General features: G+C 40.7%; 1 protein-coding gene across 1 annotated transcript; it reads left to right on the plus strand.

Annotated features, from left to right (window-relative positions):
- The first annotated feature begins 8,926 nt into the window (after positions 1 to 8,926).
- On the plus strand, positions 8,927 to 22,778 carry LOC139407526 (SKI family transcriptional corepressor 1 homolog-B-like). The gene is made up of 7 exons (XM_071151333.1): positions 8,927 to 10,735; positions 11,092 to 11,188; positions 11,287 to 11,394; positions 11,563 to 11,628; positions 11,956 to 12,030; positions 12,393 to 12,467; positions 22,681 to 22,778. The coding sequence occupies exons 1-7, from the start codon at positions 8,927 to 8,929 to the stop codon at positions 22,776 to 22,778; spliced, it is 2,328 nt and encodes a 775-aa protein (XP_071007434.1).
- Positions 22,779 to 23,862: the final 1,084 nt, after the last annotated feature.

Below are 23,862 nucleotides of genomic sequence, written 5' to 3' on the forward strand. Positions count from 1 at the left end.
ATCAGGGGTTACAGCTGTATAAACCTATGATAGAGTTATCAGGTCAGGGGTTACAGATGTATAAACCTATGATGGAGTTATCAGGGGTTACAGCTGTATAAACCTATGATAGAGTTATCAGTTCAGGGGTTACATATGTATAAACCTATGATAGAGTTATCAGGGGTTACAGATGTATAAACCTATGATAGAGTTATCAGAAGGTCAGGGGTTACAGATGTCAAACCCTATTATAGAGTTATCATGGGTTACAGCTCTATAAACCTATGATAGAGTTATCAGGGGTTACAGATGTATAAAAAAATGATAGAGTTATCAGGAGTTACAGCTATATAAACCTATGATAGAGTTATCAGGGGTTACAGCTGTATAAACCTCATATAGAGTTATCAGGGGTTACAGATGTATACACCTATGATATAGTTATCAGGGGTTACAGCTGTATAAACCTATGATAGAGTTATCAGAAGGTCAGGGGTCACAGATGTAAAACCCTATTATAGAGTTATCAGGGGTTTTAGCTGTATAAACCTATTATAGAGTTATCAGGGGTTACAGCTGTATAAACCTATGATAGAGTTATCAGGGGTTACAGATGTATAAACCTATGATAGAGTTATCAGGTCAGAGGTTACAGCTGTATAAACCTATTATAGAGTTATCAGGTCAGGGGTTACAGCTGTATAAACCTATGATAGAGTTATCAGGGGTTACAGATGTATAAACCTATGATAGAGTTATCAGAAGGTCAGGGGTTACAGATGTATAAACCTATGATAGAGTTATCAGAAGGTCAGGGGTTACAGATGTATAAACCTATGATAGAGTTATCAGGGGTTACAGCTGTATAAACCTATGATAGAGTTATCAAGGGTTACAGCTGTATAAACCTATGATAGAGTTATCAGGGGTTACAGCTGTATAAACCTATGATAGAGTTATCAGGTATTACAGCTGTATAAACCTATGATAGAGTTATCAGGGGTTACAGCTGTATAAACCTATGATAGAGTTATCAGGTCAGGGGTTACAGATGTATAAACCTGTGATAGAGTTATCAGGTCAGGGGTTACAGCTGTATAAACCTATGATAGAGTTATCAGGGGTTACAGCTGTATAAACCTATGATAGAGTTATCAGGGGTTACAGCTGTATAAACCTATGATAGAGTTATCAAGGGTTACAGCTGTATAAACCTATGATAGAGTTATCAGGTGTTACAGCTGTATAAACCTATGATAGAGTTATCAGGGGTTACAGCTGTATAAACCTGTGATAGAGTTATCAGGTCAGGGGTTACAGCTGTATAAACCTATGATAGAGTTATCAGGGGTTACAGATGTATAAACCTATGATAGAGTTATCAGGTCAGAGGTTACAGCTGTATAAACCTATTATAGAGTTATCAGGTCAGGGGTTACAGCTGTATAAACCTATGATAGAGTTATCAGGGGTTACAGATGTATAAACCTATGATAGAGTTATCAGAAGGTCAGGGGTTACAGATGTATAAACCTATGATAGAGTTATCAGAAGGTCAGGGGTTACAGATGTATAAACCTATGATAGAGTTATCAGGGGTTACAGCTGTATAAACCTATGATAGAGTTATCAAGGGTTACAGCTGTATAAACCTATGATAGAGTTATCAGGGGTTACAGCTGTATAAACCTATGATAGAGTTATCAGGTATTACAGCTGTATAAACCTATGATAGAGTTATCAGGGGTTACAGCTGTATAAACCTATGATAGAGTTATCAGGTCAGGGGTTACAGATGTATAAACCTGTGATAGAGTTATCAGGTCAGGGGTTACAGCTGTATAAACCTATGATAGAGTTATCAGGGGTTACAGCTGTATAAACCTATGATAGAGTTATCAGGGGTTACAGCTGTATAAACCTATGATAGAGTTATCAAGGGTTACAGCTGTATAAACCTATGATAGAGTTATCAGGTGTTACAGCTGTATAAACCTATGATAGAGTTATCAGGGGTTACAGCTGTATAAACCTGTGATAGAGTTATCAGGTCAGGGGTTACAGCTGTATAAACCTATGATAGAGTTATCAGGGGTTACAGCTGTATAAACCTATGATAGAGTTATCAGTATACTTTTTAAAATAGTATTGACGAATTCTAGAGATTTGATGAAATATTGGATTTTATAAGTAAAAATAAATGACATTTGGGGACAGATTTCAAACATGTGTTTTTTGTGTCAAATTAGCAGAGAGAATGAAGAAATTAAATGACTAATTCAACGGTTTTGTTTTCTTTTAATAGTAATACAGGACATCAAGGCAGGGCCTTCTGTTTTTACCTGCGCTGCAGACTGCTATTTCTGCCTGCTAATACGGGACAATTAAAGGCACAGTGTATGTTTATATACATATATATATTTTTTTTTTTATTCAGATTTTTTTAGGGGGTGCCCTCAGAACCCCTACTTTCCGCGGCTGTGGTCTGTGCCAAGTGGGTAGCTCCTCTATTCAGGCGACGCGAGGCCTCCCTCTGACAGATGGGACCACCACTAACTGGCAACGGTATGTGTTATTAGCTGCCTGCAGTAAAGAATAGGTCCCATTAGCATGTTTTTTGTGTCGTTTTAACAGCACGAGAACAGGGACAGTTTGTATAATATTCCTATAGGTCTACTATTTTTCAGGTTTAAAAAACTTTATTACTCGCCTTTTTTTTAGTCTGTTCTTTAATATATAGTCTACTTATTCGTATATCAACCGTTTAGACGATGTATTTTATTAGTAAAAACTGTATCAATGGTGGCATGTCACCGGACATCAAGATTGTGTCCCCTCAGATGACTGATGTTGGTTAATCATTTGAATCATAATTTTTTATGACTCATTTAAATCTCAATGTATTATTTAACAATAATTGTTTTCTTTATCAAGCATTTTAAAAAATATATATCATTTAGGTTATATTCAGTCACAGTTCTTCAGTGTCAAATGTTGAATATTTATATTTTAAACGCTTAATTCGTTTCAGCAAAGTCAGGTACCGATTATTATCGACATATTGGACCAAGTTAATATTCAACTTGTTTGTTTTAATATAAAACATAAAGCTTCAAAACGAAAAATAGAAAGATACTTTGTTCTGATTAAAATGTTAAAACGTGCTGGTTCAGTGTATATATAGGAATACCTTTGCTAAACTAAAGCTAAACTTAAAACACCGTCATGAGTTCATCCTGAACCTACAAGATAATGGCTGACAGTGTGGCATCCACCTTGCTCTCTGAATTATTTAAATCGATGAATAATTACAGTACAAAAATTGGAATTATTGTTGTTGTTGAGGAGCAAAGTATCACGGTGGTGGAGGTCGATATTGGACCTGGCACCGGGGGGACCGATCCGGTTACACACCACCATCAATATTACAGTGGACTGGGCTGTGATCCGTGCGCGCACACGCTTTCAACGGCAGGGGTGAAACACAGTAACACACATGCGCTAAACTGACTGCTTTGGTGAAGTCAAACAACGATGAAAATATTTAGGCTACAATGGATTATCAATGTTTAGAGAGAGATGGGGGGGACATATTTTATTTACACCTTATTTCTGATGTGGTTAACCAAATGGCCAAAAGGAACATTTTATTTTTATTTTTTAAATAAAATGTGTTTTTTCCATTTGAATGTAGAAGTCTTTCAAAATGATTTGGGGAAATGTGTTCTATTTTACTTATAACATGCGTGAAAGGTGACATGATTGATGCATGATGATTGAACGACCTCCAGAACAGCCGGTCATTGTCAGGACTCATGTCTGGAGGCTGCTGAGCTGAAGGGAGAGAGAGAGAGTCCGTGGGAACTCAACATATGACGAAGGCCTGTACCCCATATAATCATTTCAAACCTCATTCACTATCAATGCGTCTTCGCTGCCAATCTGTCTTTACCACGTGCCACGTCACAGTACACATATCATCCCAATAACAATGCTTGTTTTTATTTGGGTGAATGGTGTATTTGATCGATGCGGCAACAGTTCGAGGTGGGTTGTGTTGTGGTCATTTAGCACCCTCTGATTGGGTAAAGTATTCAGAAGCATTTCGTGACGACACTATGATTCATTGCTGTTAGAACACTGCGTAGCACGTCAGAGACCGTTGATAATGTATTTAAAAATATACATGGATAATCTAACCATGTATGGGATCAGTCTTATATTGAACGTTTTTTTGTGGGGGGGCGGGTCTTTGCATGGCAACAGGGATACGCGTCAAAATGACACTATTTGACGCATCAAATAACACTATTTGACCAATCAAATAACACCATGCAAAACGTCAAAAAAAAAATAAGCTCCTTGACCAATCAGGACCTGAAAATGACTGCACTTCAAATAACAATTGAACATGTTCATGAATACCATTCACTGATATGCTTGCTATGATACTGGTTGTCTCACGCACCTGCCTGCTGCATGAAGCCGAAACACTTCCCCCCCCTAAACTCTGGGAAAAGTGCTGGTCAGAAGGGGGGGGGGGGGGGGGTGATGCCAGCTGATGGATACAAACAATGTTCTCCCCAAATAACATAGCAAAACGACATAATCTGTTTCCGCAGCTAAGATATCCCTAATTTATAAGACAGTTTTAGTATGTGGTTGATGATGGTCCTACCCGGTCCTACCCGGTCCCGGTCCTACACTAGCTATGCGTATAAGACAATAAGGTAACAGGGCTAGGTAGCCGGCTATCTTGTTCCGTTCGTTATTTAGCAGCTAGTTAGATATTATTTCCATGAACTGAAGGTCGATTTCAATAGGTGAACAACAAGTGGCTGCCTAGCTAATAGTCCCATGGGTTCCTAAATTATTGTTAAGAATATTGGAAATAATTGCAGTTCCTGGTCCTTGTTTTTAGACTGGTTGCATTGGTGCTAGATAGGTACCAAGCTACCCCAGACGTTGCTAAAACATTTTTTTTTATCAAAGATATTTGTCATACTGAAAACCGAAGTTGACATAGTTGGGAGACAGCCTACCTCCAGTTTCCAAACAGTCATCAACGTTGACAAAAAAAAGCTTGATTATGATTCTGTATTTTTGAGTGGCTAGGATGAATCAGGTGTAACACCTGGGGCGGCAGGGTAGCCTATTTGTTAGAGCGTTGGACTAGTAGCCGAAAGGTTGCAAGTTCGAATCCCCGAGGTGACAAATCTGCACTTGTAAATGAGAATGTTTTCTTTAACTGACTTGCCTAATTAAATAAAGATAAAATAAATATGTGCTGGCTTTCAAGCAGCAGCGTGATCTTAGACTACCTAGCAAACATTCTTTACTTTTAAATCCTGCTAGTTAGGTCCTGATCTTATTTCAAAGACTTTTCCCATTCGGTCGAACAGATAATCACCAATATCACATCGTGGCCGGAGTGTGCGCTTGTTTGCAGACTTGTTTAGTTTTGCGTTTTTTTAGTTTGACAATGCTACTGATCTTTGTGGTGGCGCTTGGCTTCTGCGCACACAACATTCAAAATATATATATATTTTTTAATGTGACACGTCAAATTCAATTATTGTTTGACATACCTGACCAACATTATTATTTGACGTGTCAAATAGTGAGACGTGTATATTTTTTTGACACCCAAAGACCCAAACGGGGTTCCATACTCTGTAATTCTATGAATGTGAATAGGCCTGTTTGAGAAAATATATATGAAATGGCAGAGGTCTTGATTATAAACAAATTATTTTTTTTCAATACCAGTTATCTTACCAGTTGCTTCTCTCTTTTGTTTGGTTTATTTATTCATTTTGACAATGATAGGCTAATACATACCCTTTAATAATGATATGCTAATACATACCCTTTAATAATGATATGCTAATACATACCCTTTAATAATGATGGGCTAATACATACCCTTTAATAATGATAGGCTAATAATGATATGCTAATACATACCCTTTAATAATGATATGCTAATACATACCCTTTAATAATGATATGCTAATACATACCCTTTAATACTGATAGGCTAATACATACCCTTTAATAATGATATGCTAATACATACCCTTTAATAATGATGGGCTAATACATACCCTTTAATAATGATAGGCTAATACATACCCTTTAATAATGATGGGCTAATACATACCCTTTAATAATGATGGGCTAATACATACCCTTTAATAATGATATGCTAATACATACCCTTTAATAATGATATGCTAATACATACCCTTTAATAATGATGGGCTAATACATACCCTTTAATAATGATAGGCTAATAATGATATGCTAATACATACCCTTTAATAATGATATGCTAATACATACCCTTTAATAATGATATGCTAATACATACCCTTTAATACTGATAGGCTAATACATACCCTTTAATAATGATATGCTAATACATACCCTTTAATAATGATGGGCTAATACATACCCTTTAATAATGATAGGCTAATACATACCCTTTAATAATGATGGGCTAATACATACCCTTTAATAATGATGGGCTAATACATACCCTTTAATAATGATGGGCTAATACATACCCTTTAATAATGATGGGCTAATACATACCCTTTAATAATGATGGGCTAATACATACCCTTTAATAATGATGGGCTAATACATACCCTTTAATAATGATAGGCTAATACATACCCTTTAATAATGATGGGCTAATACATACCCTTTAATAATGATATGCTAATACATACCCTTTAATACTGATAGGCTAATACATACCCTTTAATAATGATATGCTAATACATACCCTTTAATAATGATGGGCTAATACATACCCTTTAATAATGATAGGCTAATGCATACCTTTTAAATGCACATTTTACCATATTATCTCTATGGCCTTTCCATTTTAACACGGAGACTGCAAGGGAGAAATGCCTGTAATTGATCGCGCCATAAACCGTGTTAAATAATGAATAGGACACAATAGTCCTCGGACATTAGCCTACACATCCACGTTCCCTAGACTGTTGCTTAAATATTACACATCCACTTGAAAAATATCATGCCAAGCAAGATATATTCTGAGAGACAATCAATCTTTAAGTGCCACCAACCTTGGAATAAATGAGGGAAACCATAAGTCAGTTGCTATCAATGTTTAAACCCTATAGTCTATGTCTTTATTCATCATCGCTCTCTCTCTCTCCTTACATTTTGATGGAAAAGGACTCAGGGCCACATTTAATTGTCCTCAGGCCTATAAGAGCGCTGCTATTTTCCATTGATCCCGAAGGCAAACGGTTAATGTAAAGATGCTGGCACTAAGTGGGAGTGCCTTGCCATTACTTCAGCTGTCACTTGATGGTGTTGCGGGCGTCGCGTGGAATATCGTTGGAGTGGGCTGGCTGCTCTACCTAGTGGATGCTCTCTTTACATACTGCACACACACGGAACGCACACACAGCCGCGAGAGTCGAGCTCCAGCGAGGGATGCAAGAGCGGTCAGAGGCAGGCAGACATAATTATTATTGGACAAACCTTCCGGTCAAAAATTCGGTGTTGATCTCGTTTTGCTCAAACCATCGGACGAGTGAACGCTGCTCTTTTACCTCATTACAATACTTGATCACTCTTTTGTTGTTGTTGTTGTTGTTGCTGCTGCTGACACAACGAAGAAGGGTTTGCACCATACAAAAAGGTGAGCTTTGCGATAAGAAAGGATTAGCGTGTCTTGTCTTTTTTTTTACCTTGTTGTGCCATTGACAATTACATGATTTCCTAATGCATTCGGGTAAATTCACAGCCATACATTTCATTTCATGCAACAATCTTTTGACATAATGTTTAAAAAATCTTGAAACATTCCAAATAAAATACAACAATATATTGGCTTGCTGTTTACCAATCATCAATACGCCTATTGATCTACGCGCTCACTGATGGCTTATCGGCTATATATTTGTTTGTAAAAAATTAGAGCGTCAATTACAATATATATTTGATGAGGGATTAAAAATGCATATTGCATGTCGCTTAATCGAAAGAAGAAAAAAAAACGGGGAAAAAACGAGTATGTTCTTGGAAAGGTCTTAAATGTTCCTCTTTTAGTGGGTCTGTTATCTTACCAACCGATCCAGGACCTATAGAGCTGCTTACAGGCTCAATCCTCCAGGTTAAGCTGCTTGGCATGGCTACATGTGTCTTTTCCTTCTGTTCCGTATCCTGTTAGCCTCTTAGCCGGCCCTGTTCAGCCCTTCTCCTCTGCTCTCCGCGCGGCTAAGGTCAGCTCTGGGACCGGCTAAATCAGCTTTGGGCCCGGCTGAGTCAGCTCTCATCACGTTAAAGACGGGTTTAGGCGGCAATAGCACTAGATCTGATTTGGAAAATAGGCTTTTACAAAATCCTGAGAAACCACCAAGCGTTTCTCGTAAAAGTATTATCTTTTACGCATACATATAATCTATTTTACTATATTTTTTATATTGTTCTTATGGGCTATTTAAACAATACAGGTCTATTTTATTGTTTTTATGATGACTATTATTATGTCTATGTAATTGTGCGATTTTTATTAGGACTATTTGCTGTCATTATAGGCTAATCAATAGATTATATTTTTTGGAAGCTGGAAAGAGGATACGGATTGTTTTAAAATCATTATTTTTATTCTTTATTTAAAAAAAAAAATGTATTTAACCTTTGTATAACTAGGCAAGTCAGTTAAGAACACATTCTTATTTATTTACAATGACGGCCTACACCGGGCCAAACCCGGACGACGCTGGACCAATTGTGCGCCGCCCTATGGGACTCCCAATCACGGCCGGATGTGATGCAGCCTGGATTATAAATTAGTTTATAAGTATTATTGGTAAAATATATATATATATATATATATAAATTAAAACTTTGTCATGATAATAATTGTTCGTTTTGTTTCTGCAGGCTTCCAGCAATGGAGTGTAATCCTCGTCTGCTACCTGCGACACGGGACTCCAGCTCTTCTCCACCGAGCTCCAAACAGGACCTCCCAACATTCAACCCCAACCTGAAACCCAACCAGGTCAGCGAGACCGCCCTGTATGGAATACCCATAGTCTGCCTGGTGCTGGACGGTCAGGAGAGACTGTGCCTGGCGCAGATCTCCAACACTCTGCTGAAGAACTACAGCTATAACGAGATCCACAACCGGCGCGTGGCGCTGGGAATCACCTGCGTGCAATGCACCCCGGTCCAGCTGGAGATTCTGAGGCGTGCGGGCGCCATGCCCATCTCCTCGAGGCGCTGTGGGATGATTACAAAGCGCGAGGCCGAGAGGCTTTGTAAATCATTTCTTGGAGCTCACAACCCTCCAAAATTACCGGAAAACTTCGCGTTTGATGTGTCCCACGAGTGCGCGTGGGGGAGCCGTGGTAACTTTATACCAGCCAGGTACAACAGCTCCCGAGCCAAGTGCATCAAGTGCTCCTTCTGTAACATGTATTTTTCTCCCAATAAGTTCATATTCCACTCTCACCGCACACCAGAATCCAAGTATACCCAGCCAGACGCTGCTAACTTTAACTCCTGGAGGAGACACCTCAAACTGACCGACAAGGGCTCGTCTGACGACGTGGCACATGCATGGGAGGACGTGAAGGCCATGTTCAACGGGGGCAGCCGGAAGAGAACGATGCCCGTGCACGGTCACGGGTCTGAGCGTTCCTTTCCATTGAAATCACATCAAGGACCTAGCAACCTCTCCCGGAGAGACTCACCGGAGATCCCCCCTAAAATCCTCCGCTGCGAGGACAACCGGGGAGGCATGGGGAGTATGAGTACCACGCGCAGCTATCCGGTTATCCCGGTGCCCAGTAAGAGCTTCGGTATGCTGCAGAATGTGAAGATTCCTCCGCCGCTTTACCCACATCCCTACGGGTTCCCGACATTCGGGCTGTTCCAGAAAAAGAATGATAGTGGTGGTGTGATGGAAGGAGAGCAAAACAAAGCCCACCTCTCCGGGGTCTTCTCCTGGCCTAGCACCAAGGACAGCGCCTACCACTCTTTCCCCATGTTCTGGCCTACTGCAGGTGGCCTGACCATGCCCCCCTACCCCCACCCCCACCCCCAGCCACAGCCACAGGCCCAGCACAAACCGCACTCGGAGCTCCTGTGCGCCCGACAGAGTGATCTGGACGCATCCGAGCAGAGTGACAGAAGTAGCAACACTCCGAGGGACAGTCTGATGGACAGTGACCAGTGCTCTAGCACACAGTCCACCCGGAATGAGGACGACAAGTTTGGCGATGAGGCGAGGCCAATGGACTGTATAAGGCCAGTTCTATCACGGAAGATTAGCTACGTCTCTGCATTCAGACCCGTCATCAAAGACGCGGAGAGTATAGCCAAACTTTACGGTAACCGGGGGTCGTACAACGGGGCTCGAGCTGGCTACCTGTCACCAGATTTCCTGAGCGAGAGCTCGAGTTACAGGTCCGTGTCCCCCGGAAGCGTGGACAGTGTGGGAGAGACGGATGTGGATGTTGAAACCAATAAATCACAAGAGGATGAGGAGTCACTTCCGCACAACATTGAGGTCAGCAAGAGCCCCCTTGTACCCTTTCTAAACTTGGCACAGGGTGCTTCACTAAACGGCCTAGAATCCAAATCGGAGCCGGAGCGAGCGGCTGTGGTCGACTCACAGAGAATGAATCTACCTCTACACGTGGTACTACTGTCTTCAGACAGAGAGAGACAGGAGAACAAGACCGCGTCTATTGTTGAAGTGAGTGATTGATATGGACACACTCCTTATATTCGATGTTCTACATACCAAGGCAAATAGTTTTTGTTTGTATGTTATGAATTAGGAATTCACAGATAGGAATTAAAAAGTAACAATAGACCACCGTTCATTAATTGACTCATCGGAAAAGGCATCATCCTTTATAATGTCACGTATAGATTTGGGCTTATTTTTCATTTTTACGTTCACGTTTGTTTTGTCTGTGTTTAAACAGCAGAGAATCAAAGGTCGTTCAAATACACAATTTGTCCGTCCCCCCCAAAAAAAAATGTCAGAGAGCATGAATTGAATGCAATTTACCGATTAACTTCATTATCCTGTCCTGATTTATATAGATATATTCACCGGACAGGAGTGATATGCAACAAAGGAGAAGTCCATATGCTTTTGGTTCAGCACCGAATTACCGTAAAGATACCGTGGAATCGAAAGGTTGGATGTTGTTCTGTTCAAATGTTATAATAAAATACATTTCGGGAAAAGCAACGAGACTCATTGATTTCCATTGGATTCATTTGATGTTTATTTAGACGACTGTGTCAGTAGAGAGGAGCCGTCTTCGACAATGGAGGAGGTTGAAACGAAGTCTTGTGACGGCCAAAGCGGCGAGGAGAGCCCGAGAGGAGCTCTGAATGAGGGTTAGTTCTAGCGATCCTCTTCTCCGTCGATAATAGGCGATTTTACATTTTCTGTCGGAACTTTTTCTTAGATATAAAAAAAAAAGAAGAATTAAAGCCTCTTTTTTTTTATTGCCTATTTGTGTATATTTTGTAACGCTATTAAATGTTGTCTCTGTGTGTTTTCAGGCGAGGCAACGCACAATGTTAGCAGAGTATTACAAACTCAGAAAGACATAGAAAACCTGGCAAAAGGTAACACCGTACAATAACGTATTATTATTACATTGTTATTTATTAAAAAAAATGCCTATTTGTTTTTTTATTTTTATAATAATAATAATGATATTGTTTATTTATAGGCTTTCTTTAATAATTGGAAGAATCCCTAAATGATGCCGTACATGATCCCTGCAGAATAGAATAGACTGGCTTTCACCCTAGGCCTTTTACCAATCGCTTGACATGAATCGTTTAACATAATTTAGTCTACCATTTAGCCTATACCCCGCAGCCATTTTCACCCCATATTCATTTTTTTTTTTTTTTTTTTTAACACATTTGTTCATTCATTTTCTACAGACGAATTGCAGAGACAGCTCGTTGAGCAAGTGGAGCTAAGGAAGAAATTGGAACGAGAATTCCAACATTTAAAAAGTATAATTCATTTTAAATCAAATTTTAGTTTTCGAGTCGAAGGGGTGTTAAAAAGAGAATGTTTCTCGTAGTATCACGCACATCACGATCAGCATGTTGACCGCTGAACAAACACACGTCGATATGGTTTTCACGACGTTAGGTGTGTTTTATAGTGCATGTCAGTTTTTATTGCATGATTCGAATGTCATTTATTTTTCAATCCAATTCATATGGCTATTCGTTTGTGTACTTGATGATTTAGGAGGCTTTATTCAATTTTTTGCCCGAGTAGGATGCCCGAGCGTGTATAGGCAACCACATTAAAATAGTCGTTTATCGGCTATACTAAAGATGACTAAGCTATTGTAATTGCTCCCCAGATAATTTCCATCATCAGATGAAAAGGGAGCTGTCCTACAGGGAAGAGATGGTTCAGCAGCTTCATATTGTCAGAGGTGAGAACATACCAACATACCCCCCCCCCCCCCCCCCCCCCCCCCACCCACACACCCCACCACCACCACATACACAATCCATCTCTCAATAGTCTCAAGGCTTTAAAAATCCTTCTTTAACCTGTCTCCTCCCCTTCATTTACACTGATTTTGAAGTGGATTTAACAAGTGACATCGATAAGGGATCATAGCTTTCACCTGGATTCACCTGGTCAGTCTATGTCATGGAGAAAGCAGGTGTTCTTAATGTTTTGTACACTCAGTGTGTGTATATATATATATATATTTATTTATTTATATATATATACACACAATAATGCCTTTGATCATCCCATGCCTTTAATCAATCAACCAATCACACACACACATACATGTATATATGTGATTGGTTGATTGATCAAAGGCATTATTTTTTTGCCTAATCCATTGGGGCCCGATTCCAACCCGAGTTCAGCGCAAGTAAATGTAACATAATTCCCTTTAATGCACTTTTCTCTCTATGCGTACTCTAACCTTGAACTTAAAGCATGCTATTCGTTTGGGGGGAGGGGTGGAGATCAAATAAATGAAGGTGGAGGAGGAGGAGGTGTGTCCTACAGAGACACCGTATTAATGAAGGTGGAGAGGAGGAGGCGTGTCCTACAGAGACACCGTATTAATGAAGGTGGAGGAGGAGGAGGCGTGTCTACAGAGACCGTATTAATGAAGGTGGAGAGGAGGAGGCGTGTCCTACAGAGACACCGTATTAATGAAGGTGGAGGAGGAGGAGGCGTGTCTACAGAGACACCGTATTAATGAAGGTGGAGGAGGAGGTGTGTCTACAGAGACCGTATTAATGAAGCTGGAGAGGAGGAGGCGTGTCCTACAGAGACACCGTATTAATGAAGGTGGAGAGGAGGAGGCGTGTCTACAGATACACAGTATTAATGAAGGTAGAGAGGAGGAGGCGTGTCTACAGTATTAATGAAGGTGGAGAGGAGGAGGCGTGTCTGCAGATACACAGTATTAATGAAGGTGGAGAGGAGGAGGCGTGTCTACAGATACACAGTATTAATGAAGGTAGAGAGGAGGAGGCGTGTCTACAGAGACACCGTATTAATGAAGCTGGAGAGGAGGAGGCGTGTCCTACAGAGACACCGTATTAATGAAGGTGGAGAGGAGGAGGCGTGTCTACAGATACACAGTATTAATGAAGGTAGAGAGGAGGAGGCGTATCTACAGTATTAATGAAGGTGGAGAGGAGGAGGCGTGTCTGCAGATACACAGTATTAATGAAGGTGGAGAGGAGGAGGCGTGTCTACAGATACACAGTATTAATGAAGCTGGAGAGGAGGAGGCGTGTCCTACAGAGACACCGTATTAATGAAGGTGGAGAGGAGGAGGCGTGTCTACAGATACACAGTATTAATGAAGGTAGAGAGGAGGAGGCGTGTCTACAGTATTAATGAAGGTGGAGAGGAGGAGGCGTGTCTGCAGATACACAGTATTAATGAAGGTAGAGAGGAAGAGGCGTGTCTACAGATACACCGTATTTCCTCATAATTCCACAACCTTTATGAGGTCAAGCGAACATACCCGGAAATAACAGCACACTCCATGCACTGTGTGTTGTCAGTTAGGAACGAATTCTTATTTTCAATGCGGCCTAGGAACAGTTGGTTAACTGCCTGTTCAGGGGCAGAATGACAGATTTGTACCTTGTCAGCTCGGGGATTTGAACTTGCAACCTTCTAGTCCAACGCTCTAACCACTAGGCTACCCTGCCGCCCCAATTAGGGAAGCTCAAGAAAAATGGAAATCAGTTAATAAGCTAGTTAAGCTAGTTTTTGGCCACGACTGTACACTAATCTTCCAACATGGGTTGAAGAACTGAATGTGATAATATTTCAAAAGGAACCAAACCACAGTTTTCTTTCTTTGGTCTGCAAAAGGTTCTGTTTTTTTTTAATGATTCGTAAATACTTTTCTAACACTAAATAATCAACAACATCAGAGTATTTTTAAATCTACTAATTGGTGCTGAAACTAATATACATATATTTATATTGGCTTTCTTTAAATCATCTTTAATATTCTGAAACCGTTCTCTCGATATATCCTAGTGAGTGTGTCAAACAAAATTCTTAACTTTATTTTACTAGGCAAGTCAGTTAAGAACAAATTCTTATTTTCAACGACAGCCTGTTCAGGGGCAGAACGACAGATTTGTACCTTGTCAGCTCGGGGATTTGAACTTGCAGCCTTCCGGTTACTAGTCCAACGCTCTAACCACTAGAGTACCCTGCCGCCCCAGTAAAAGGGTACACCATATTTAAAGGGATGGCTTAAGATACATGTACTAAAAACCCTAATTGAATGAAAATTCCACCAGAATAAAATCTGTCAGCCAGCAAGTGGGAGGGATTTAATTAGTTGCATTACATTTATTCAGCCCCTGGCAAGGGAACCACACCTGCAAAGCCGTTATATGCACCTTCATAAGGTAAGTCTGAATAGCAACCACTGAGAAGTGCATCGTCAAGGTGTACGTAAGAAAGGCTTAATTTCCTAAGTCAGAATCGGGCCCTTGATGAACAGTCAAAATAAACTATATCACAACACAGATGGATGTATAGGCCTACAGTCTATAGTCATAACTGTGGACATCATTTAGGGATTTAAGTATTTTTTTATTAATCTAAAAACAGATATTTTGTGTTTAATTCAACACTGGCGTTATTAAGAGAAACATCGTGAATTTCAAATAAAACACACAGACCTGCAACAACAAAACATTTAAAAAGATTAGAAAGATAATATTAGGTCAGAACAATAAAATTTACATGCACATAATACATGAGTAAGTATGATCAACTCAACCTAAATTAACAACGTAAAGCCGTCTCCAGCCACTCAGTTCAGCTATCACACGGCTAACAGACCTGATATAACTACTAATCAGCTAGCAGACCTGATATAACTAACAGACCTGATATAACTACTAATCAGCTAGCAGACCTGATATAACTACTAATCAACTATCAGACCTGATATAACTACTAATCAACTATCAGACCTGATATAACTACTAATCAACTATCAGACCTGATATAACTACTAATCAGCTATCAGACCTGATATAACTATTAATCAACTATCAGACCTGATATAACTACTAATCAGCTAACAGACCTGATATAACTAACAGACCTGATATATCTACTAATCAACAAAAAGACCTGATATAACTACTAATCAGCTATCAGACCTGATATAACTAACAGACCTGATATAACTACTAATCAGCTATCAGACCTGATTTAACTACTAATCAACTATCAGACCTGATATAACTACTAATCAGCTATCAGACCTGATATAACTAACAGACCTGATATAACTACTAATCAGCTATCAGACCTGATTTAACTACTAATCAACTATCAGACTTGATATAACTAGCAGACCTGATATAACTACAAATCAGACGTTCCCACAGCTAACAGACCTGATATATCTACAAATCAGACTGTCCCACAGCTGACAGACCTGATATATCTACAAATCAGACTGTCCCACAGCTAACAGACCTGATATAACTACAAATCAGACTGTCCCACAGCTAACAGACCTGATATATCTACAAATCAGACTGTCCCACAGCTAACAGACCTGATATAACTACAAATCAGACTGTCCCACAGCTAACAGACCTGATATAACTACAAATCAGACGGTCCCACAGCTAACAGACCTGATATAACTACACATCAGACTGTCCCACAACTAACAGACCTGATATAACTACATATCAGACAGTCCCACAGCTAACAGACCTGATATAACTACAAATCAGACTGTCCCACAGCTATCAGACCTGATATAACTACTAATCAACTATCAGACCTGATATAACTACTAATCAACTATCAGACCTGATATAACTAGCAGACCTGATATAACTACTAATCAACTATCAGACCTGATATAACTAGCAGACCTGATATAACTACTAATCAGACTACAAATCCAAATATATTTCATATTTGAGATTCTTCAAAGTATCCACCCTTTGCCTTGATGACAGTGTTGCACACTTTTGGCATTCTCTCAACCAGCTTCACCTGGAATGCTTTTCCAACAGTCTTGAAGGAGTTCCCACATATGTTTTTCCTTCACTCTGTGGTCCAACTCATCGAAAACCATCTCAATTGGGTTGAGGTCGGGTGATTGTGGAGGCCAGGTCATCTGATGCAGCATCATCACTCTCCTTCTTGGTCAAATAGCCCTTACACAGCCTGGAGGTGTGTTGGGTCATTGTCCTGTTGAAAAAACAAATGATAGTCCCACTAAGCCCAAACCAGATGGGATGGCGTATCACTGCAGAATGCTGTGGTAGCAATGCTGGTTAAGTGTGCCTTGAATTCTAAATAAATCACAGTCAGTGTCACCAGCAAAGCACCCCCACACTATAACACCTCCTCCTCCATGCTTCATGTTGGGAACCACACCTGCGGATATCATCTGTTCACCTACTCTGCATCTCACAAAGACATGGCGATTGGAGCGAAAAATCTCAAATTTGGACTGTCCATTGCTCGTGTTTCTTGGCATAAGCAAGTCTCTTCTTATTATTGGTGTCCTATAGTAGTGGTTTCTTTGCATCAATTCAACCATGAAGCCCTGATTCACGCAGTCTCCTCTGAACAGTTGATGTTGAGATGGGTCTGTTACTTGAACTCTGTGAAGCATTTATTTGGGCTGACATTTCTGAGGCTGGTAACTCTAATGAACTGATCCTCTGCAGCAAAGATAACTCTGGGTCTTTCCTTTCCTGTGGCGGTCCTCATGAAAGCCAGTTTCATCATAGCGCATGATGGTTTTTTTTGCAACTGCACTTGAAGAAACTTTCAAAGTCCTTGAAATGTTCCATATTGACGGACCTTCATGTCTTAAAGTAATGATGGACTGTTGCTTCTTCTTTGCTTATTTGAGCCAGTCTTGCCATTGTGTGGACTTGGTCTTTTACCAAATGGGGCTATCTTCTTCTGTAAACCACCTTGTCACAACACAAGCTGATTGGCTCAATTGTGTACCGATGTGCGCTGAGAGTCGGGAAGCAAGTTCAGGGAGTTTTAATAAATAAACGCAACATAAAACAAATCAAGAAACAATCATGCCTGGGGAAGGAACCAAAAGAGGCGGGGCTGGTGGGCGTGTCCTTCTGGGGGCGGGGCTTACCGATGCTGTTCCCCTCGGGCGAGTGAGCGGGGCTAGCCCGAGGGGTAGCGGGGTCCTGGAGTAAACAAACAAAGAAACAAACAATCACTCTGAGGACACGTCTAAGTAACCATGGAAACACACTTACAGGACAAACCACGCCCACTAACATCCAGCAACCAAAAGGATACAGATACATTTAAACTCAGTTTTTCACAATTCCTGACATTTAATCCCAGTAAAAATTCCCAGTTAGGATCACCACTTTATTTTAAGAATGTGAAATGTCAGAATAATAGTAGAAGAGAATGATTTATTTCAGCTTTTATTTCTTTCATCACATTCCCAGTGGGTCAGAAGTGTACTTATATTCAATTAGTATTTGGTAGCATTGCTTTTAAATTGTTTAACTTGGGTCAAACGTTTCGGGTAGCCTTTACACAAGCCTCCCACAATAAGTTGGGTGAATTTTGGCCCATTCCTTTGGCCAAACAGTTTTTTGTTTCATCAGACCAGAGGACATTTCTCCAAAAAGTACGATCTTTGTCCCCATGGTCAGCTGCAAACCTTAGTCTGGTTTTTTAATGGCAGTTTTGGAGCAGTGACTTCTTCCTTGCTGAGCGGCCTTTCAGGTTATGTTGATGTAGGACTTGTTTTACTGTGGATATAGATACTTTTGTACCTGTTTCTTCCAGCATCTTCACAAGGTCCTTTGCTGTTCTGGGATTTATTTGCACTTTTCGCACCAAAGTACATTTATCTCTAGGAGAAAGAACGCGTCTCCTTCCTGAGTGGTATGACGGCTACGTGGTCTCATGGTGTTTAAACTTGAATGTGGTACCTTCAGGCGTTTGGAAATTGCTTCCAAGGATGAAACAGACTTTTTCTAAGGTCTTGGCTGATTTCTTTTGATTTTCCCATGATGTCAAGCAAAGAGGCACTGAGTTTGAAGGTAGGCCTTGAAATACATCCACAAGTACACCTCCAATTGACTCAAATTATGTCAATTAGCCTATCAGAAACTTCTAAAGCCAGCCATGACATCATTTTCTGGAATTTTCCAAGCTGTTTAAAGTTACAGTAAACTTAGTGTACGTAAACTTCTGACCCACTGGAATTGTGATACAGTGAAATAATAAGTGAAATAATTTGTCTGTAAACAATTGTTGAAAAAATTACTTGTGTCAAGCATCAAAGTAGATGTCCTAACCGACTTGCCAGAACTATAGTTTGTTAACAGATTTTATACACAAGAACACACATAGTCAGGAACACTGACCTGTGAACAGACAGTCTTGCTGTGGCTAAAGAGTTAGGATCACAATCCTCCATTATGACATCACAATCCTCCATAATGACATCACAATCCTCCATAATGACATCACAATACCCCATAATGACAAAGCAAAAACAGGTTTTTATCAATGTTTGACAATGTATTAAAAAACAAAAAACAGATATACCTTATTTACATAAGTATTCAGACCCTTTGCTATGAGACTCGAAATTGAGCTCAGGTGAATCCTGTTTTCATTGATCATCCTTGATATATTTGTACAACTTGATTGGAGTCCACCTGTGGTAAATTCAATTGATCGGACATAATTTGGAAAGGCACACACCTGTCTATATAAGGTCCCACAGTTGCCAGTGCATGTCAGAGCAAAAACCAAGCCATGAGATGGAAGGAATTGTCCGTAGAACTCCGAGACAGGATTGTGTCGAGGTACAGATCTGGGGAAGAGTACCAAAACATTTCTGCAGCATTGAAGGTCCCCAAGAACACAGTGGACGTTTGGAACCACCAAAACTCTTCCTAGAGCTTGCCACCCGGCTAAACTTAGCAATCGAGGGAGAAGGGCCTTGGTTAGGGCCTTGGTTAGTTAGGTGACCCAAGAACCCACTCTGACAGAGCTCTAGAGTTCCTCTGTGAAGATGGAAGAACCTTCCAGAAGGACAACCATCTCTGCAGCACTCCACCAATCAGGCCTTTATGGTAGAGTGGCCGGACAGAAGCCACTCCTCAGTAAAAGGCACATGACGGCCTGCTGGGAGTTTGCCTAAAGGCACCTAAAGGACTCTCAGACCATGAGAGACAAGATTCTCTGGTCTGATGAAACTAAGATTGAACTCTTTGGCCTGAATGCCAAGCGTCACGTCTGGAGGAAACCTGCCACCATCCCTACGATGAAGCATGGTGGTGGCAGCATCATGCTGTGGGGATGTTTTTCAGTGGCAGGGACTGGGAGACTAGTCAGGATCGAGGCAAAGAAGAACGGAGAAAAGTACAGAGAGATCCTTGTGAACCTGCTCCAGAGTGCTCAGGACCTCAGACTTAGGCGGAGGTCCACTTTTCAACAGGACAACGACTCTAAGCACACAGCCAAGACAATACGGGAGTGGCTTCGGGACAGGTCTCTGAAATTCCTTAAAAGGCCCAGCCAGAGAACGGACTTGAACCCGATCGAACATCTCTGGAGAGACCTGAAAACAGCTGTGCAGCAACGCTCCCCATCCAACCTCACAGAACTTGAGAGGATCTGCAGAGAAGAATTGAAGAAACTCCCCAAATACAGGTGTGCCAAGCTTGTAGCATCATACCCAAGAAGACTTGAGGCTGTAATCACTGCCAAAGGTGCAGTACTTAGTAAAGGGTCTGAATACTTATGTAAATGTCAATCATTTAAATTAAATTGAAAAACTCTTAAGTTTTGTATCCGGTGTTGTTCTGTGTGATTGCAGTTGTATTACATTTTAGAGCATACCCTTGAATCAAGTTTTATTTAAGCAATAAGGCACGGGGGTGTGGTTTATGGCCAATATAGTACATTTTATAAACTGGAATATTCGAGCCCTGAATGCTGATTGGCTGACAGCTGTGGTATATCAGACCGTGTACAACGGTTATGACAAAACATGTATTTTTACTGCTCAAAACCAGTTTATAACGGCAATAAGGCACCTCGGGGTGTTGTGGTATATGGCTCATATACCACGGCTAAAGGCTGTGTCCAGGCACTTGTCACGCTGAAGAAGCCTTTACACAAGCCTCCCACAATAAGTTGGGTGAATTTTAGTGATTTTAGTAATTTTTTAGTGATCTATTCCCATTCTTCATCTAGTGGATCTATTTAGTGATCTATTCCCATTCTTCATCTAGTGGATCTATTTAGTGATCTATTCCCTTTCTTCATCTAGTGGATCTATTTAGTGATCTATTCCCAAATCTTCATCTAGTGGATCTATTTAGTGATCTATTCCCTTTCTTCATCTAGTGGATCTATTTAGTGATCTATTCCCTTTCTTCATCTAGTGGATCTATTTAGTGATCTATTCCCAAATCTTCATCTAGTGGATCTATTTAGTGATCTATTCCCTTTCTTCATCTAGTGGATCTATTTAGTGATCTATTCCCAATCTTCATCTAGTGGATCTATTTCCTTTCTTCATCTAGTGGATCTATTTAGTGATCTATTTCCTTTCTTCATCTAGTGGATCTATTTAGTGATCTATTCCCTTTCTTCATCTAGTGGATCTATTTAGTGATCTATTCCCTTTCTTCATCTAGTGGATCTATTTAGTGATCTATTTTCTTCATTTAGTGGATCTATTTAGTGATCTATTTCCTTTCTTCATCTAGTGGATCTATTTAGTGATCTATTTCCTTTCTTCATCTAGTGGATCTATTTAGTGATCTATTCCCTTTCTTCATCTAGTGGATCTATTTAGTGATCTATTCCCTTTCTTCATCTAGTGGATCTATTTAGTGATCTATTCCCTTTCTTCATCTAGTGGATCTATTCCCTTTCTTCATCTAGTGGATCTATTTAGTGATCTATTTTCTTCATTTAGTGGATCTATTCTCTTTCTTCATCTAGTGGATCTATTTAGTGATCTATTTTCTTCATTTAGTGGATCTATTCTCTTTCTTCATCTAGTGGATCTATTTAGTGATCTATTCCCAATCTTCATCTAGTGGATCTATTTAGTGATCTATTTTCTTCATCTAGTGGATCTATTTAGTGATCTATTCCCTTTCTTCATCTAGTGGATCTATTTAGTGATCTATTCCCTTTCTTCATCTAGTGGATCTATTTCCTTTATTCATCTAGTGGATCTATTCCCTTTCTTCATCTAGTGGATCTATTTAGTGATCTATTCCCATTCTTCATCTAGTGGATCTATTTAGTGATCTATTTTCTTCATTTAGTGGATCTATTCTCTTTCTTCATCTAGTGGATCTATTTAGTGATCTATTCCCAATCTTCATCTAGTGGATCTATTTAGTGATCTATTCCCTTTCTTCATCTAGTGGATCTATTTAGTGATCTATTCCCTTTCTTCATCTAGTGGATCTATTTAGTGATCTATTCCCTTTCTTCATCTAGTGGATCTATTTAGTGATCTATTCCCAATCTTCATCTAGTGGATCTATTTAGTGATCTATTCCCAATCTTCATCTAGTGGATCTATTTAGTGATCTATTCCCTTTCTTCATCTAGTGGATCTATTTAGTGATCTATTCCCTTTCTTCATCTAGTGGATCTATTTAGTGATCTATTCCCTTTCTTCATCTAGTGGATCTATTTAGTGATCTATTCCCTTTCTTCATCTAGTGGATCTATTTAGTGATCTATTCCCTTTCTTCATCTAGTGGATCTATTTAGTGATCTATTCCCAATCTTCATCTAGTGGATCTATTTAGTGATCTATTTTCTTCATTTAGTGGATCTATTCCCTTTCTTCATCTAGTGGATCTATTCCCTTTCTTCATCTAGTGGATCTATTCCCTTTCTTCATCTAGTGGATCTATTCCCTTTCTTCATCTAGTGGATCTATTTAGTGATCTATTTCCTTTCTTCATCTAGTGGATCTATTTAGTGATCTATTCCCATTCTTCATCTAGTGGATCTATTTAGTGATCTATTCCCTTTCTTCATCTAGTGGATCTATTTAGTGATCTATTTTCTTCATTTAGTGGATCTATTTAGTGATCTATTCTCTTTCTTCCCAGAAGCTCACAACGCGCTACAACATTTCTCCTGTAAGATGCTGACTCCTCGACACTGCACTGGAACCTGCTCCTTCAAACCTCCTCTTCTACCACCCTAGTCCCTTCCCACAGTCCACCGTGGAGCTCCGTCAGTCTGGAAAGCAAGGCTACTTCTACCCACAGGACTACCACCACCCCGACGACTACTATCGCCCCAAAGACTACCGCCCCCAAGACTACTAAACCCCCAAAGACTACTACCACCCCAAAGACTACTACCGCCCAAAAGACTACTACCGCCCTGAAGACTACTATTACCCCGAAGACTACTACTGCCCACAAGACTACTACCGCCCCCAAGACTACTACCGCCCCCAAGACTACTACCGCCCCCAAGACTACTACCGCCCCCAAGACTACTATTACCCCGAAGACTACTACCACCCCCAATACTACTACCACCCTGAGGATTACTACCACCCCCAAGACTACTACCACCCCCAAGACTACTACCACCCCGAAGACTACTACCACCCCGAAGACTACTACTGCCCACAAGACTACTACCGCCCCCAGGACTACTACCACCCCGAAGACTAATACCACCCCCAAGACTACTGCCGCCCTCATGACTACTACCACCCCCAAGACTACTACCACCCCCAAGACTACTACCACCCCAAAGACTACCACCACCCCCAAGACTACAACCGCCCCCAAGACTACAACCGCCCCCAAGACTACTACCGCCCCCAAGACTACTATTACCCCGAAGACTACTACCACCCCCAATACTACTACCACCCTGAGGACTACTACCACCCCCAAGACTACTACCACCCCCAAGACTACTACCACCCCGAAGACTACTACCACCCCGAAGACTACTACTGCCCACAAGACTACTACCGCCCCCAGGACTACTACCACCCCGAAGACTACTACCACCCCCAAGACTACTGCCGCCCTCATAACTACTACCACCCCCAAGACTACAACCGCCCCCAAGACTAATACCGCCCCCAAGACTACTATTACCCCGAAGACTACTACCACCCCCAATACTACTACCACCCTGAGGACTACTACCACCCCCAAGACTACTACCACCCCCAAGACTACTACCACCCCGAAGACTACTACCACCCCGAAGACTACTACTGCCCACAAGACTACTACCGCCCCCAGGACTACTACCACCCC

The sequence above is a fragment of the Oncorhynchus clarkii genome, chromosome 4 (genome assembly GCF_045791955.1).
Source record: "Oncorhynchus clarkii lewisi isolate Uvic-CL-2024 chromosome 4, UVic_Ocla_1.0, whole genome shotgun sequence".
NCBI classification, from domain to species: Eukaryota; Metazoa; Chordata; class Actinopteri; order Salmoniformes; family Salmonidae; genus Oncorhynchus; species Oncorhynchus clarkii.